At 34.9% G+C, this 18,260-nt stretch overlaps 1 protein-coding gene across 3 annotated transcripts in view; it reads left to right on the plus strand.

The window, feature by feature from the left end:
• gipr (gastric inhibitory polypeptide receptor) overlaps positions 1-18,260 on the plus strand; it is a 30,098-nt gene that overhangs the window by 222 nt on the left and 11,616 nt on the right. Inside the window, exons 2-5 of one of the 3 annotated variants that reach the window (XM_067365944.1) lie at positions 4,947-5,015; positions 14,289-14,448; positions 16,926-17,022; positions 17,373-17,480. In XM_067365944.1, coding sequence (XP_067222045.1) covers positions 14,392-14,448; positions 16,926-17,022; positions 17,373-17,480 — 262 coding nt within the window. In that variant the 5' untranslated portion in view covers positions 4,947-5,015; positions 14,289-14,391. The remainder of the gene's footprint in view (positions 1-4,946; positions 5,016-14,288; positions 14,449-16,925; positions 17,023-17,372; positions 17,481-18,260) is intronic. The other 2 variants (XM_067365943.1, XM_067365945.1) reach the window with 2 other exon arrangements.

An 18,260-nucleotide genomic window follows, 5' to 3' on the forward strand; every position in this document is an offset into this window, starting at 1 on the left:
TATGAGTGTATATATAGGCTACTATAATTATTTGTTCTGTAACTATATGCTTAGTTTGAAGTAGGCTATTTAAAAAGACTTTGTTTTAACCTGAGAGATAAAAAATTACCTGCATATGGATAGCTAAATTGATTCTCATGCTTTTGTGCTTATGGTTCCTGACCAGGACACGCGCTTTTCACTTGCAAATGAATTTAGGCTGTCAATATGCTTGACGTGACTGCTCACTATCGGTCTAATTCTATCAATGTTCTGGTATTTAGCAGATTATTAAGTATTATTAATCACAGAAGAACTTCCATTGTTTGACGTATTGACTTAACGTGCTCTTATTCTTGATGACATTTTTATATCAAAGATGTTCATAATAGCATCATCTATTTTGTTTGGCGTTCAGCTCATTAATGTCTGTTTGAGCTTAAAATCAATTAACGGCGTGCAAGTGAAACTAAAGCACGTGGGAGAGTCTTGAGAAAAGCCCACGATGTCTCAGCAGCGAATCTTTTAAACACTGTTCCATCTATTGTCCATTAGGCCTAATATATTGTATTAAATGTAGCCTATTGTAATGTGATTTTCAAATTGGCTAAATAGAGTCACTTTCTCAATTTTTAGATGAATCTAAAGAAGAGAAGACTTGAGTTATAGCAATAAAATGTGATATTTAAATTAAAGCATTACAAATAACTAATGCAACTTATCATTTTATAACATCTGGAATGTAAAACATAGTAATGATCATATATGTGAAGTTATCTTTTATAGCTAGTCTTAGAAGAGTGTGACCAGGGTTAGAATTGATCTAAATTGTAATGTGATAGATAATTGCTAAATAAAAAAATAATCATTTTTCAGTATTTCATTACATTTTTGACACTCTAGGGCTCATGCTCTTATTCCTGGCTGTTTTTCAGAAAATGCTGCTCCCCGTGACTAAGTACTTGTACATAATGATATAAATGACAGATATTGAACTTAATCACAGTTTAGTGCACAAAATATATACTTTATTGGAATATTAGACAATGTGAGAGTAAAAGTCAGAGAGTAAAAGTCCTGCCATATTTTTATTCCAGCCACTGAAGCGTTAATGAGATAAATAATTGAGTGATGATTGACCATTATTGAAGACAAGCAGAATCACCAAAGGAGAAAATCACTATTTTAAGTTACCATCATCGAGGTCAGGGTTTGTTTTACTTGAGCTCTTGACCCTTGACTTTGTAATATTAGATCTTGTTTGGGCAGTTTTAACTACATTAAAACCAACCAGACAAGCAAAGTTAAAAAAAATTATCAGATGGTGTTGTTGGTTATGTTTTCACATAATCATTATTTGATCTGAGCTCATTTAGAGCTTGTAAAAAGTCACAGAAAAACAGCAAAATTTAAATAGTGAGAATAAAGAAAATTACTAAGACAATTCGGCTCATTATTTATTCATGCAGCAATGCATGATGGGAGGCATGGATGAATTTTGATTTGTCGCACCCAGAATGCATTGCAACATGCTTTATTACTCTCACCACTGTTGAGATTCACAGACTGATTCTTGATGTCTGTGTGTTTACATGAAGCTTTTTTTATTTAATTAGAACTTTTAAAAAAATATATTTTGTATTGATAAAGTTGATGTTCTGCTGTAGAATCACAGTGCTGCTGTAATCAATACTGTAAATCTAACTAAGATTGGGCTCTAAATGAATTCAGTGATTCAGAGCAAATAATAATTACGTGATAACAATCAACACCACCTGATCATCTTTTAAATTTGCTTGTCTGGTTGGTTTTAATGTAATTAAAACTGCCCAATCAAAATCTATTATTACAAAGTCAAGGGTCAAGAGCTCAAGTAAAACAAACCCTGACCTCGATGATGGTAACTTAAAAATAGTGATTTTCTCCTTTGGTGATTCTGCTTGTTATCATCAGGTGTCAATATTGGTCAATCATCACTCAATTAAACACTTATTTATCTCATTAATGCTTCAGTGGGTGGAATAAAAATATGGCAGGACTTTTACTCTCTGAACCCTTGACTTCCCACCTCTGTGCATGTCTGCATTTCCGTTACATTGAAATGGATCATTTAGAAAAAAGTTTGTAGAACAATATAGATGTATCTAAATGCGTTATTAATTAAAAAAAATATGTGTGAATAATTACAAGGGATGCGAAATTGAAAAATTTGAATAAAAATGAAAATGAAATGAATGTAAACTTTATGATTGCAATTTTTGTGTGCAAATATGAACCCATTTAATATGAGCTGAGTTAAAAGGGGATGGCCTTGGCACCACAGCAGGGGCAGAAAAATACACAGTGCTAAAGTTTTTCAACACTTCGTCATAATCGTTATAATTAATAGGACTGAGTGTGTGTTCATGTGAACATTTTCCGCTCTAAAGGGAAAGCAGTCGGTGCTGCTCACTCAGTCAAGAGCTCGGATTCTCAAATTATCATTGATTATTCTTTAGAGCATGCGTATAGTAGTTTTGTCTGCCAGCTTGCTTGTTTTGAAATGTATCAAATTCATGATTTGGTGGCTTGGTTTGCAGAATTGTCTGTTTGTCATGACAGTTCTTGGAAAGACAGAATTGTCTCATTTGATTATTCACCCTGTTTTCAAATCTCCTTCCTTCTACTGGCCTAAAGAATTTATGTTCCTTAAATTTTTTTATTGTCTTTAAATATTAATGTTCACGTTGCTCTCACTGGATACTGGCATCAGTATTTATTCCTGGATCGAACCATGGTGCTATTTTGATCGTCTTCCTTTGTATTTCACTGTAAATGCCAGACTGATCCTGACCACAACAACTATAACATTCCTACTTCTGAGGAGAATTCTCAGGAATATCTTGCATTGGCATTTTCCCTGAAATAGAAACTAATGAAAGTTGTTATGAGACTGTATATTCTCAGATAATGTTTTTTTTACTCTTGTGCAATACATGTTGTGAGTGGATTTGCAGTGCAGTTCATGAGTGAATATCGCAGTGTTCTTCTGGATCACTGAATTTCCACCGTATACCCAATTTGAAATAAGGAGCGTGCCAGAAAAGAATCTGACACAAGATTTTCTCCTTTAAAATGAGAGAAGTTTACATTTTGTGAGGTGAAATGTTTCATGGAGTGTTCTGTCCTACAAAGGCAGAGACAGAAATGAAATTTGATTTCTAAACAATCAAAATGTAATAAAAAAAACTACTTTTGAACATATTTTTATTTACTGAAATGTTTGTGTGGGCAATGTGTTTTACCTTTGTAGGGCAGTGTTACAATCTGATTCATAATAGGACAACAACTTAATTTCTACTAAATTCAGGAGCACAAAATTAATTTATGAGTTTGGAAATGATTGTTTTTGGTGTAAAAGAAGAGGCACATATCCTGAATGGAGGACTTTTTGGGATGTGTCTCAGTGGAGTTACTTTATGTACTTAGCAACACACTCTCATGGCAATTCCTAACTATTTTACATTTTGGTAAAATAGTTTGGCGGTGTACGACCATTTATGTGTTTTCATCTGCTTACTCCCCATTAAGGGTTTGGTTTATTGGTGGCCCTTCATGCTTTTTTTCTAAAAATTGTATCAATTGAATCAAATTTTACAAATACAAATTAAACCTAAAATATTTACGTTTTCTCATGAGATTAGATTGGTACATCCTATGTATTGTACGTATTGTTTCATAGCAAATATAGTTCAAGTCACTTTATTAATATTATATATATTGCCTTATAATATGTTGCCTTGAAACAGAACCTCATACAGCAGAACAATCTGACCTCAAAGAATTATAAAGTTGGCTTTAAAAAAAAGTTTGATATTGTAAACTCTTTGTGGACTTATTCCAGCTTATAAAAAAACTTTTGATTTGAGTAATTCTGAATCACTCTCCAAACAAAGAACTGCAGAGAGGGTGCATTACAGTCCTGTAGATATAAATAAACTGATACAGCTAATGGAGTACCCACTTTTATCCTTTTTGACCCTTCCAACTTTGGGACTGGTTTTAGAAAAAACATTTTTTATCTTCATAGATCACTTTGAAATATGTAGTATAGGAATGTTAAACAATCTGCTTTGAACAGAGAGTGTATGCCATTAAATTCAGTGCAAGGAGGTCCTGTGTTTCAGTTTTTTTTTTTTTATAGATCTCCAAATATGCCCATTCTGCATTCCTCTGAGTGGAGAACAACAGTCACTTATCAAACACAATACAGACCTTTGATAATTTATATGAATTAAATCTGGCTTATTGAACTAACAAAGCATCATCTAAATTAAACTAGCCAAGCTAAAATAAGAAAGTATACTTTCAGTCTAGGTTTTATGTACGTCTCAGAAACATACTTAAAATTGCACTTAAGGATACTTGACTTATACTGACAGAAAGTATATTTGGCCTATACTTGTACTCAATCTTTTGATTTAGATATACTTAAATGTATAATTAAGTGTTCTAAGTATACTTGGCTTGTAGTAGTTGTGTTTACTCTTTTGACTGGGTAGCCATTTTTCACACACTGTCTGTGTATAAACATTGTTTGAAAATATTTATTTATAAAGAAAACGGATATGTTCTTAATTCTGAGTGTCTGTTTTTTTGTGTCCACTGGTAGTGTACATATGAATTTACTTCAAATCTACTTAAAGGGTTAGTTCACCCAAAAATGAAGATTCTGTCATTAATTATGTCATTCCAAACCCGTAAGACCTTCATTCTTCGTCGTTCGAGATATTTTTGATAAAATCTGTGAGCTTTTTGGCCTCCGATTAGATTGCAACATTATTACCACTTTCAAGTCCCAGAAAGGCGTAAATACATCATTAAAATAGTCCATGTGACTACAGTGTTTCAACCTTAATGTTATGAAGCGACCAGAAACAAAACAAAAATAATGACTTTATTCAACAATATCTTCTCTTCCATGTCAGTCTCCAATGCTGTTCCCATAGGAAACAGTGCAGTGCTTCTGGGTTCTACATCAGAATGCCAGCTCAGCTGTGAGTAGAACTGGGTGATACAGCTAAAAAATGTATCACAATATAATGTTTCATATTGTTTGGTATCGATAATTCTTGAAAAAATGTTATAAACTTTTTTTCAAAAAAAGACCAGTAGAAAAAAAAAGTTTGAATTTAACCAATGCATTTTGAATTAAAGGGTTAGTTCACCAAAAAATGAAAATAATGTCATTAATTACTCCCCCTCATGTCGTTCCACACCCGTAAGACCTTCATTCATCTCCGGGACACAAATTAAGATTTTTGATTAAATCCGATGGCTCAGTGAGGTCTGCATTCACAGCAATGGTACTTCCTCTCTCAAGATCCATAAAGGTACTAAAATCATATTTAAAACAGTTCATGTGAGTTTAGTGGTTCAATATTAATATTATAAAGCGACAAGAATACTTTTTGTGCGCCAAAAAAACAAAATAACGACTTTTCGACAATATAGTGATGGACCGATTTCAAAACACTGCTTCGGAGCTTTACGAATCAGATCAGAGATACCGTTTTATTGCCCAGGCCTAGCTGTGAGTGAGTGTTAGAAATCAGGAATGGTGGGAGAACATTGTGCTTGGTACATTTTTCTTCAAAACAAACTTGGGTCTTCAGCCAACAAAGTTTAAATCCCATCTGACTAGCGCGCATCCCATAGTTAAGTAGGCGGAGAGTAGGTTGTCTGTTGCACTGTTCGAACGCATTCGCGTGAGCGTTTATACTACAAAAGCAATCCGGTCGAATGTGTTTTCGACTACCTCTGGAAGTGGTTGAAAATGGACATGCTCAAAACGTTTATACCCTGTTTACACCTGTATTTAGCTTCATCCACTTGTGATCCGATCGACCAAAATGCATCTTAATACCAGGTATAAACAGGGCCTTTGATATATCATATATTAGTATATATATTATATATTAGTAAATTGTTATTTTCACTTAAAGAAAACTTATAATATACTTGCTTTATAAAACTTAAAAGTTTAAGGCAACAAACTTACATTTTACGCTCATCAATGTCAAAATGATTGAGATGGCCAATCAAATCAAAGAATGAGGGCCTTACTGTTCACAGAAGACAGCATGTTTTACGATAGAAATATTAAACCACCTACATTAAGATATAGTAATGCAATGTAGGCTATTTCACAACTGAATGTGCTGAATTTCAACTTTATTAGATATACGAAAAAGAGTGAATGTGTGCATATTTTAAAATTGATTACTTCACAACTACAATTAGACAAATTTCTTCTGTTGTTCTTAATTCTTTTCCTTTACCCCCCATGGGTTATGATCTTATGTGGCACAGTAGACTGTAGGATACATTGTCCACTTACCTGGGTAATAAATCATGTGTGGTGCATTCAAGGTCAGATTGCAGGTAGACGCTGAGTTATGTAAACAAGTAAATAGCCGTAACTAATCTGGCTCACTAATGTTGCTGCTGCTTTTAAGATTTAGTTGGTGTTGTACTTACCAGTGTGTGCAGGTCTCTGAGTTTAAGACTGCCTGAAACATCAGCTATTACTCTAAAAAAAAACTTTTCATGTTCTGTTTCTCTCAAGCTTTAATAAAGTGCAGGACTGAACCCAGATTCTATTTGGGTTGAATTTAAATTATGTAAAAACAAGATGTACTGTTGCTTTCCTAAAATTGCATTGAAATTTCTCATGTGTCTTAGCAGCAACCAATCATTAAAAAAAGTGTTCCTACAAAATAGTGGCTAAATTAATAATAGTTTTGGGAAGACAGATAAAGTCTGGTCCTCACTGAAGCTCATTCTTTCTCCTTGATATGAAATAGGTGATGTCACAACTTTATGGTGCACTGCAGAGAAAAAAACAAAAAAAAAACAGTAATTTTTACAGAATAAAAATTTAAAATTTACAATTTAAAACTATAATTATATAAAAAAAAAAAATAAAAAAAATCTCAAATATCAATTGGACATCATTGTGTGGATGTCAAATTGATGTCAAAAAACTGACGTCAATTTGATGTAAAAAAACTGACGTCAATTTGATGGGTTTTTCTTTTACATCAATTGGACATCAGTGTGTGGATGTTAATTTGATGTCAAAATATTGATGTCAATTTGATGTCAAAATATTGATGTCAATTTGATGGGTTTTTCTTTGACATCAAATGGACATCAGTGTGTGGACGTCAATTTGATGTCAAAATATTGACGTCAATTTGATGGGTTTTTCTTTGACATCAATTGGACATCAGTGTGTGAACGTCAATTTGATGTAAAAATATTGATGTCAATTTGATGTCAAAATATTGATGTCAATTTGACGTAAAAAACTGACATCAATCTGATGTCAAAATATTGATGTCAATTTGATGTCAAAATATTGATGTCAATTTGATGTCAAAATATTGATGTCAATTTGATGGGTTTTTCTTTGACATCAATTGGACATCAGTGTGTGAACGTCAATTTGATGTCAAAAAACTGGCGTCAATTTGATGTCAAAATATTGATGTCAATTTGATGTCAAAATATTGATGTCAATTTGATGTCAAAATATTGATGTCAATTTGTTGTCAAAATATTGATGTCAATTTGTTGTCAAAATATTGATGTCAATTTGATGTCAAAATATTGATGTCAATTTGATGTCAAAATATTGATGTCAATTTGATGTCAAAATATTGATGTCAAAATATTGATGTCAAAATATTGATGTCAAAATATTGATGTCAATTTGATGTCAAAATATTGATGTCAATTTGATGTTTTTTTCCTTGACATCAAATGGACATCAGTGTGTGAACGTCAATTTGATGTCAAAATATTGATGTCAATTTGATGTCAAAATATTGATGTCAATTTGATGTCAAAATATTGATGTCAATTTGTTGTCAAAATATTGATGTCAATTTGTTGTCAAAATATTGATGTCAATTTGATGTCAAAATATTGATGTCAATTTGATGTCAAAATATTGATGTCAATTTGATGTTTTTTTCCTTGACATCAAATGGACATCAGTGTGTGAACGTCAATTTGATGTCAAAATATTGATGTCAATTTGATGGGGGGTTTTTTGACATCAATTGGACATCAGTGTGTGAACATCAATTTGATGTAAAAAAACTGGCGTCAATTTGATGTCAAAATATTGATGTCAATTTGATGTCAAAATATTGATGTCAATTTGATGTCAAAATATTGATGTCAATTTGATGTTTTTTTCCTTGACATCAAATGGACATCAGTGTGTGAACGTCAATTTGATGTCAAAATATTGATGTCAATTTGATGTCAAAATATTTATGTCAATTTGATGTCAAAATATTGATGTCAATTTGATGCCAAAATATTGACGTCAATTTGATGGGTTTTTCTTTGACATCAATTGGACATCATTGTGTGGACGTCAATTTGATGTCAAAATATTGATGTCAATTTGATGTCAAAATATTGATGTCAATTTGATGCCAAAATATTGATGTCAATTTGATGTCAAAATATTGATGTCAATTTGATGTCAAAATATTGATGTCAATTTGATGTCAAAATATTGATGTCAATTTGATGTTTTTTTCCTTGACATCAAATGGACATCAGTGTGTGAACGTCAATTTGATGTCAAAATATTGATGTCAATTTGATGTCAAAATATTGATGTCAATTTGATGTCAAAATATTGATGTCAATTTGTTGTCAAAATATTGATGTCAATTTGATGTCAAAATATTGATGTCAATTTGATGTCAAAATATTGATGTCAATTTGATGTCAAAATATTGATGTCAATTTGATGTCAAAATATTGATGTCAATTTGATGTCAAAATATTGATGTCAATTTGATGTCAAAATATTGATGTCAAAATATTGATGTCAATTTGATGTCAAAATATTGATGTCAATTTGATGTTTTTTTCCTTGACATCAAATGGACATCAGTGTGTGAACGTCAATTTGATGTCAAAATATTGATGTCAATTTGATGTCAAAATATTGATGTCAATTTGATGTCAAAATATTGATGTCAATTTGATGTCAAAATATTGATGTCAATTTGATGTCAAAATATTGATGTCAATTTGATGTCAAAATATTGATGTCAATTTGATGTCAAAATATTGATGTCAATTTGATGTCAAAATATTGATGTCAATTTGATGTTTTTTTCCTTGACATCAAATGGACATCAGTGTGTGAACGTCAATTTGATGTCAAAATATTGATGTCAATTTGATGTCAAAATATTGATGTCAATTTGATGTCAAAATATTGACGTCAATTTGATGGGTTTTTCTTTGACATCAATTGGACATCAGTGTGTGAACGTCAATTTGTTGTCAAAAAACTGACGTCAGTGGATAAAATATTTACAATTTAGATATTTATAATTTAAAACTATAATTTACAAAAACCAGTAAATTCAACAGCCCTTTTCTGCTAAATTAGCAAGGTCACATTGCTGATAAAATCTGATTTTTACTTATAACATAATGACATCCACCATAATAACAGGTGGTAAAGAGAAAGCCATGATGAATCAAAGTTCATCACAAGTATCATTTTCACAGCTGAGGTAAATACTATTACTAGAAGATGACTAGTGTCATGCACTCAAATACAAAACATCATTATGGTTACACACATAACACTAAAATAATGCAATAAACATTTACAACACAAGATGTAACATAAAATACAAATTTTTAGAGACTATATGGTGCAATTTTTAACGAAACATAATTATAAAAACAAAACAAAAAAAAAAACATCAAATGTGAAGTCACAAAAGGGATTCTGGAAATGTCAGTTTGTTTGTTTTTTACTGTAAATTATAAGATGATCTGTTCTTTTTACTTCCAAAAATGTTACAGTTAACAGTATTTTACTGTAAAATTACACAAAAATGTATGGTAAGATCTATTATAGTTTTCCTTGTACAGGAACTTGACGTTAACCAATTCACAAGTTTTTACTGTTGCAATTTTAGTCTTTTACAGTTAAAATTACAATAATTTTACAGTGTGGATTTTATGGTGTGATTTTTTTTTTTTTTTTTTTTTTTTACCATTACATACAAGTAACAGAAATGTTCAAAAGACATGTTTCTGCACAACTGCTCAAAAGTATAAAGATTTATTTATTTTTATTTTTAATGAAATGAATACCTTTTCATACCTTTTCAGCAAGGATGAAAAGATTTGACATTGTTATAAATTATTTCTATTTTCAAATAAATGTCATTCAAATAAAAATTCAACTTTGCCATTGCAGGAATAAAATACATTTTAAATAGATCACAGTTATTTTAAATTGTAATAATATATCACAATAATACTGTTTTTACTGTATTTTTGATTTATAAAAAAAAATCTACCTTGGTGAGCAGACGTTAAAAAACATTTAAAAAATTGTACCAACCCCGAACTTTTGAATGGTAATGTAAGTGGGGTGGAATAACATACTTAGCTAAAATTCAGGGCTGGTAACCTGATGATTGGTTTGAATCCCCCAAGGAGTGAGTTATATCATCATTGTGCTTTTGACCAAGAAACTTTAGCCAAGGTTGCTCCAGGAGGATTGTTCCTGTATAACTTTAAGTGTACTGAGCAAGTACATTAATTATGAACTCAATGACTTCTTACTTGCTGCTGTTATTTCATATAGAGATGAATGGTAATTCTAGTGTACATTATCATCAGCAGGGCTTATTTAATGAGTTGATTTGACTGACCAGTATTCTAACTGATTGCAGCAGCCCTGTGATGTTGTGCCTCTCAGCAGTGTTGCTCTGTTAAAGCTGTTGATTGTCTTATGGAAACTGACATGCCTGGTATAAAACACACCTGCCAAGCTTAACTGGCAGGTTAATGTTTTCTCCACTTGCCTTTAAGAGATGTACTGTCTAAAAATCTCTTTTCTTATCCTTAAATGGTTGCTTGTGAAATGTCGGTGGATGTGCCTTAAGGCTTGGCAAACTGATGTGATTTAGAGTCATTCGATTGTGTCCAAGGTTTTGTGTAATTATATTTTTGGGTCAGGCACAAGTGGATATCCTGGGTTAAAGGATTAGTCCACTTTTAAATAAACTTTTCCTGATAATTTACTCACCCCCATGTCATCCAAGATGTCCATGTCTTTCTTTTTTTAGTCAAAAAGAAATTAAGGTTTTTGATGAAAACATTCCAGGATTTTTCGCCTTATAGTGGACTTCAATGAGCACCAAACTAGAGAAACCATTGCTCATTTTGTGAAAAAAAAAAAAAAAAAAAAAAAATATATATATATATATATATATATATATATATATATATATATAAGTTTTAAAGGTACAATTTGTGATATTTTTTTCCGCTAGAGGTCGCTAGAAGCCTATTCAAAACAAAGGCGTAGTTTGATGACGCCAAGTTTTAGAGTGGAAACTTGGGACATGTGGTCTCCATCTCAATGGACGGTGCAAAAGAATAGGGATTGGAGTCTGGAAGAACTCATGTTCGTGGATGCGATTATTAACGTTACTGTAGTATGAAGCAGAGCAGGACCGAGTGTTGCGGGAGCTGAACGAGGAGCTGGAGCGTTTGATCAACACACGCCTCACGAGCAGCGGGACTTTTATTATGATACAGTCGCCGGCGCCGCATCCGCTTTTCCGGTCAAGAGTTTACGGGAGCTGTCCTTGTCGACAGAACCAGCGGCAGATGGTAAACAGTAATTATGTTCCATAAATAAGTAACACAATCCACCATAAAACGTGCAAGAAGTAAATAAGGAACTGCTTGAAGCAAGCTAGTGGTTTGCTGGACGCTAGACACTACTTCCGCATTTGTCCACGGCACTGTTGTCATGTGGTTTCTACGTCAGTAAAGGCGGTAACAAAGGTAACTGACGTCATTGACAGGCGACTGCACTGCCCCGTGTCACTGTTTAGAATGGGAATTTTCTCATTATTTACAAGTAGTTGAAAACATTAGAGATATTGTTAGTAATCAGCTGGACAAAATATATAACACTAGCCTAGTGGTTTTTGGGTATTTTACTGCAAAAATTTTACATATTGTACCTTTAACAATAAGCTCATCTTGAACTAGCTCTCATCTTCTCCTCTATTAGAATTTCAGCAGTGTAGACACTGCTAAGTGTAGTACTGCCCTCCACAGGTCAAAGTTTTGAACTAATTTTTATATGCAATATGCTAGTTCAATAGTATAACAATTTAGTTCAAACTTTGACCTGTGGAGGGCAGTAATACACTTAGCAGTGTCTACACTGCTGAAATTCTAATAGAGAAGAAGAAGAGAGCTAGTTCAAGATGATTAAAACTTATATAATTTTAATTTTTTTATTTTTTTATTTTTTTTCAGAAAATGAGCGATGGTTTCACTAGATAAGACCCTTATTTCTCATCTGGGATTGTGCAGAACAATTTGAGGCTGTAGTGAAACTAATTTTGACCTTCAACTGTTTGGTACCCATTGAAGTCCACTATAAGGAGAATAATCCTGGAATTAAAAACCTTAATTTCTTTTCGACTGAAGAAAGAAAGACATGAACATCTCGGATGACATGGGGATGAGTAAATTATCAGGAAAAGTTTATTTAAAAGTGAACTAATCCTTTAAGTATACTCTATGAATTTTTCAAGAGAACCTTTAAATGTGATGCAATATAAACATTGCAGAATTGGTTTCTGGCCTTCAGGAGTAAATTGTTGCATAACTCTTTATAAAAGTCAAGGCGCACACCCACTTAGAAGTTACTTGTTTGTTTAAAAATGTGCCCAGAACTGTCATGGTAACAAGACAACACAACCGTTACATAAATAAAGGCTGATGAGATCTGCTCAAGATACTTTAATGAGGTGTTGACTCAAACATCTGGTCCTGGTCATAGACAACAGGGGAAAACAATGCTAAATGCAGTTAAAATAAAATCCTGCTATTAACCAAAATAGGCAACATTTAAAAGGGCGGAGAAAACACATCCCTTATGTTTTATTGTTGATATTTCTGTATTTTGACACAAATTCATCTCTCACTTGGCCCTCATCATCATTATCATTTAAAAAAAATAGCATAAATACAAATAGGCAAAAATGTCAGGTAAAAGAAATGGTAACAAACATGGTTAAATATGAATTGTCAAACTATTTGCAGTAAATTATTCACTGTTCTATTCTGTAACATTTGTTCTATTCAGTTTATTTCATGCAAATAGTTTTTTAAATAATAAAATTCAATATGATTGTATTTTTTTTAATAACAAAACCAGTTGAAAACTACTGACTCATTGTACCACTATTTAGGGAAACTTTTTAAAGGAGATATTACCAGTTTGCATGTTTATATAATCAACTACCTAACTAATTATATAATCATAATTATCAACTCAAGCATTCAGACATTGCAGACCGCACTCAAGGTCAAAGTGGTCCCCTTTTTATTATTGAAAATACAGGTGAAGTTTAAAGTGAAACAGTTGTTGAAGTGAGTTGGAGTAAACTCTGTCTATTCCCCTAGTAATGTGATTAGTGATTACATGAATGTCCTCTTCCTGAGTTTCCTTCTCGAAAGTCCTCTGTGTGTTGTGTTTATACCCTCAGCACTTTCCAGCCTGTTTAGCACAAAACCAGCTAAATTATTCAACACCTACCTGATCATACATGATTTAGCAGGACACTCCCTTATTTACACATCATTGCGATTAAGCATACTGTTTCCTCCTTTTGAGCATGCTTGAGGAGACTTCAGTTCAAATGACCTTCCTCCTTGAACCATTACTGATTAAGTTGAGATTTAGCTGCAGCGTCCGGATTTTATTGACTGCTTAAGGGCTTAGGCAACCAACTGTGACTAAAAGTGAATGTTTATTTTTATCTTTTGTGTGTATTATTTTATAGTTTGCCCATCCATAATTCCTGTTCAAATACACAGAGAAAATCTTATTGACATTCACAAAAATACTATGTATTTAATGGTTTATTTAATGGATGGTCTAATATACTGATAATAAACTGTTAGCGTTTCACTGTACCTCGTGGTACACATACCTTTCAAAAGAGACCTTAGGAATGCTACAGTATGTACAGTATATGTACATCATGAGAATCGAGGTTGAAGTTAAAGAAGGTTTTGTTCACATGGTGAACTTTTATGTGTTGTGCAGAAGATTTAATAGGTCCAAATAAGTGTAGACAGACTGTAAGTTCATGAGCTTGGAGCCATCTGGCTATTAATTGTTTTCGAGCTGTCAGATTTCCCTGAGTATTCTGTGCTATGTTTTGGTTCTGAAGGGTGCAGCTGGTGGCCTGCAGGTCTGAAAGAATGGCCTGCTCTGGTTCTGGTTGGACGAGAGCCCAGCTCTAAGATGTCTGGCCTCTGGTACCTGTGTCAGTGATGAAGAGCACCTCCACCATCTTCCTCCTCACTCTATCTGTCTTGTGCAGAGCTGAGGTATTGCTCAACATATACATTTTGCAGCAAAAACTAATAACTTATTTGTTAATGCATTTCTTTATTTTCTTTTTGAAGGAATAGTTCACCTACAAAAATACATAAATTCTGTTTGTGTGTATGCGTTTTGCTACTGATCAATACTACTGATCAGGCATAACATTCTGACCACTGACAGGTGAAGTGAATAACACTGATTATCTCTTCATCACTGCACCTGTTAGTGGGTGAGCTATATTAGGCAGCAAGTGAACATTTTGTCCTCAAAGTTGATGTGTTAGACGCAGGAAAAATGGGCAAGCATAAGCAATAGAGTGAGTTTGACAAGAGCCAAATTGTGATGGCTAGACGACTGTGTCAGAGCATTTCCAAAACTGCAGCTCTTGTGGGGTGTTCCCAGTCTGCAGTGGTCAGTATCTATCAAAAGTGGTCCAAGGAAGGAACAGTGGTGAACTGTCGACAGGGTCATGGGCGGCCAAGGCTCATTGATGCACGTGGGGAGTAAAGGCTGGCCCGTGTGGTCCGATTTAACAGACGAGCTTCTGTAGCTCAAATTGCTCAAGAAGTTAATGCTGGTTCTGATAGAAAGGTGTCAGAATACACAGTGCAACGCAGTTTGTTGCGTATGGGACTGCACAGCTGCAGACCAATCAGGGTGCCCATGCTGACCCCTGTCCACCGCCGAAAGCACCAACAGTGGGCACATGAGTATCAGAACTGGACCACAGAGCAATGGAAGAAGGAGGCCTTGTCTGATGATGAATAGCCGCTTTTCCACTGTCGGGCCAGTGCGAGCCAGGGCTAACAGCGTGCCGGGCTGGGCCTATGACCACAGATCTTAGGCACCGAGGCCAAAATCAAGTTGCGTTTCCACTGTCGGTCCGCTAGCTCCGCAGCGCTGATCTAAAAACTGCCCGTAAACACACCTCCCTTGATCAAACGTCACACAACCCATCCCATTTCAGTGTTTAGACCATCACCTGACTACGATTAGCTCCGCCTTTCACCTCAACCGCACCTCAAGCCCCAGCTGGCCGCTTTGGACCAAGGTTTTCGGCGGGCCGAAAAACCTGTGCCTTTTGCACAGAGGAAGCACCGAATAGGCACGATCAAGCCGCGGAAGTGACAGTGGAAACGCGACCGGCCCTGGCACGCACTAGCACGCCCGCCTTTGGCCCGGCAGTGGAAATGCGGCTAATCACGTTTTCTTTTGTGTGTGAGTTGCTTATCTGGGGAACACATGGCACCAGGATGCACAATGGGAAGAAGGCAAGTCAGCGGAGGCAGTGTGATGCTTTGGGCAATGTTCTGCTGGGAAACCTTGGGTCCTGCCATCCATGTGGATGTTACTTTGACTCGTCTAACCTATCTAAGCATTGTTGCAGACCATGAACACCCTTTCATGGAAAACGTATTCCCTGGTGGATGTGGCCACTTTCTGCGGGATAATGTGCCCTGCCACAAAGCAAAAATGGTTCAGGAATGGTTTGAGGAGCACAACAATGAGTTTGAGGTGTTGACTTGGCCTCCAAATTCCCCAGATCTCAATCCAATCGAGCATCTGTGGGATGTACTGAACAAACAAGTCCAATCCATGGAGGCTCCACCTCGCAACTTACAGGACTTAAAGGATCTGCTGCTAACATCTTGGTGTCAGATACCACAGCACTCCTTCAGGGGTCTAGTGGAGTCCATGCCTCGACGGGTCAGGGCTGTTTTGGCAGCAAAAGAGGGACCAACACATTATTAGGAAGGTGGTCATAATGTTATGCCTGATCGGTGTATACTTATGTTACTTTTAGGCTGTGTATCCACCAAAGCATTTTTAGCCAGCTGAAAATGGCAGGCGCTCTTCTGAAAACACCTAGCTGCGGGTGCTCGATAGCGCTATGGAAAATCCACGGAGGTGTTACTAGATTCTGATTTCTAGATTTAAAGATTCTAGTTTGTTTCTGAATATAAAAATGTCGACACAATGTACTTATTTTGGATGAAGAGATGGCTGAACCACGTAGAAAGAGAGGATGGATGATAGATGTGGTATTTGTCCTCCCCCTCTGTTGTGATTGAATAGCTGGGTAAAAAATGACAATGATGAGCACTGCGTTTTACCCAAAGGTGAACATTTTTCAGCTCTTGCCAACCAGAAAAGAAGGCAAGCACTCACTGTGAAATAAACTCTCAGCACCTTGCCAAGCTGCTGGCATTTTGAAATATGCAGCGCTCTCATTCAATAAATACGCTGGCCATAGGAAAACACTCTTTGGTGGACACACAGCCTTATAGTGCTTTTGTGTCATTTTTTCATTTGAAAGCATTAGTCTCTGTTCATTGTAATTACAAGGCAAAAAGCATGGAAAACTGTCAGAATTTTTTGCATGCAAGGTGATAAATTGTGCACAATAAGACTAGAAACATGTATTAAGACAGTAATTAAGGCTAGTTTTGAATTGGTTGTAACCTCATGTGTCTTTCAGAGTGTGAGTGGGAAGACGGTGAAGGACACAGTGCAAGAATGGAACAGGTATCGGAACGAGTGCATCATGAAGATAAGCTCACAACCCACACCCTCGGGTAGGCATTAGCTCATCCTATCTGTGTGTGTGTATGTGTGTGTGTTTCTGTATCAACATTGGAAAACAGCTAGATGAGATTTACTCTGTATATAAAGATAAGTAAACATACAGAGAGGAATGTTTCATTGACCTCTCTAAATGTTTGTCATGAATCTTTCTTGCCATATTAATCTTGCTTGCATAAGGAGTGTCAATAAGGATAATTTTAGTTACACTTCTAACATGGAATTCAACAATTAGATATACAATTTTATATATGATATATATATGCTCTGACAGGAGTGTATAGAGTTATTAAACCTGTCTGGATCATCTTTATATTCACATTAACTCTATTTTCTCCATTAGGTTTGTTTTGCAAAAGCATGTTTGATATGTACGCTTGTTGGACAGATGGAGTTCCCAACACAACTGTGAAAGTGCCGTGCCCTTGGTATCTGCCTTGGTATGATCAAGGTACTGCTGCCAATAATGGCATAGAAAAATTAAAATATGCTTCATAAATGTCATGCAGGTCACCATATTCATTCTTTAAAGAGCATCTTAAAGCTTAAAGGTGCCCTCGAATGAAAAAACTCCATTGTTTCCTCCTTCTTATAAAAATCTAATTTGTTTAAAAGACCTCTGAAGAACAGGCGAATCTCAACATAAAACCGACTGTTACGTAACAGTCAGGATCATTAATATGTACGCCCCCAATATTTTCATATGCCAGCTTCAAAGCGGTATGAATCAGTGTATCGATTCATGATTCGGATCGCGTGTCAAACTGCCAAACTGCTTAAATCACGTGACTTTGGTGATCTGAATCATGAATCGATACACTGATTCATTACGCTTCGAAGCTTCAGGAAGCAGTGTTTTGAAATCGGCCCATCACTATATAAGTCGTTATTTAGTTTTTTTGCGAACAAAAAATATTCTCGTCGCTTCATAAAATGATTGTAGAACCACTGTAGTGAGATGGACTTTGTAACGACGTCTTTAGTATCTTTTATGGGTTTTGAGAGAGGAAATGACATTGCTGGCTATGGAGGCCTTTCTGAGCCATCAGATTTCAACAGAAATATCCTAATTTGTGTTCCGAAGATGAAAAAAGGACTTACGGGTGTCGAACGACATAATGGTAAGTAATTAATGACAGAATTTTCCATTTTTGGGTGAACTAACCCTTTAACGTCTGGAGCAGCACAGCCGAATAATCAGACTAGGTAAGCAAGCCAGAACAATAGCGAA

Source organism: Chanodichthys erythropterus, chromosome 17 (assembly GCF_024489055.1).
Source record: "Chanodichthys erythropterus isolate Z2021 chromosome 17, ASM2448905v1, whole genome shotgun sequence".
NCBI classification, from domain to species: domain Eukaryota; kingdom Metazoa; phylum Chordata; class Actinopteri; order Cypriniformes; family Xenocyprididae; genus Chanodichthys; species Chanodichthys erythropterus.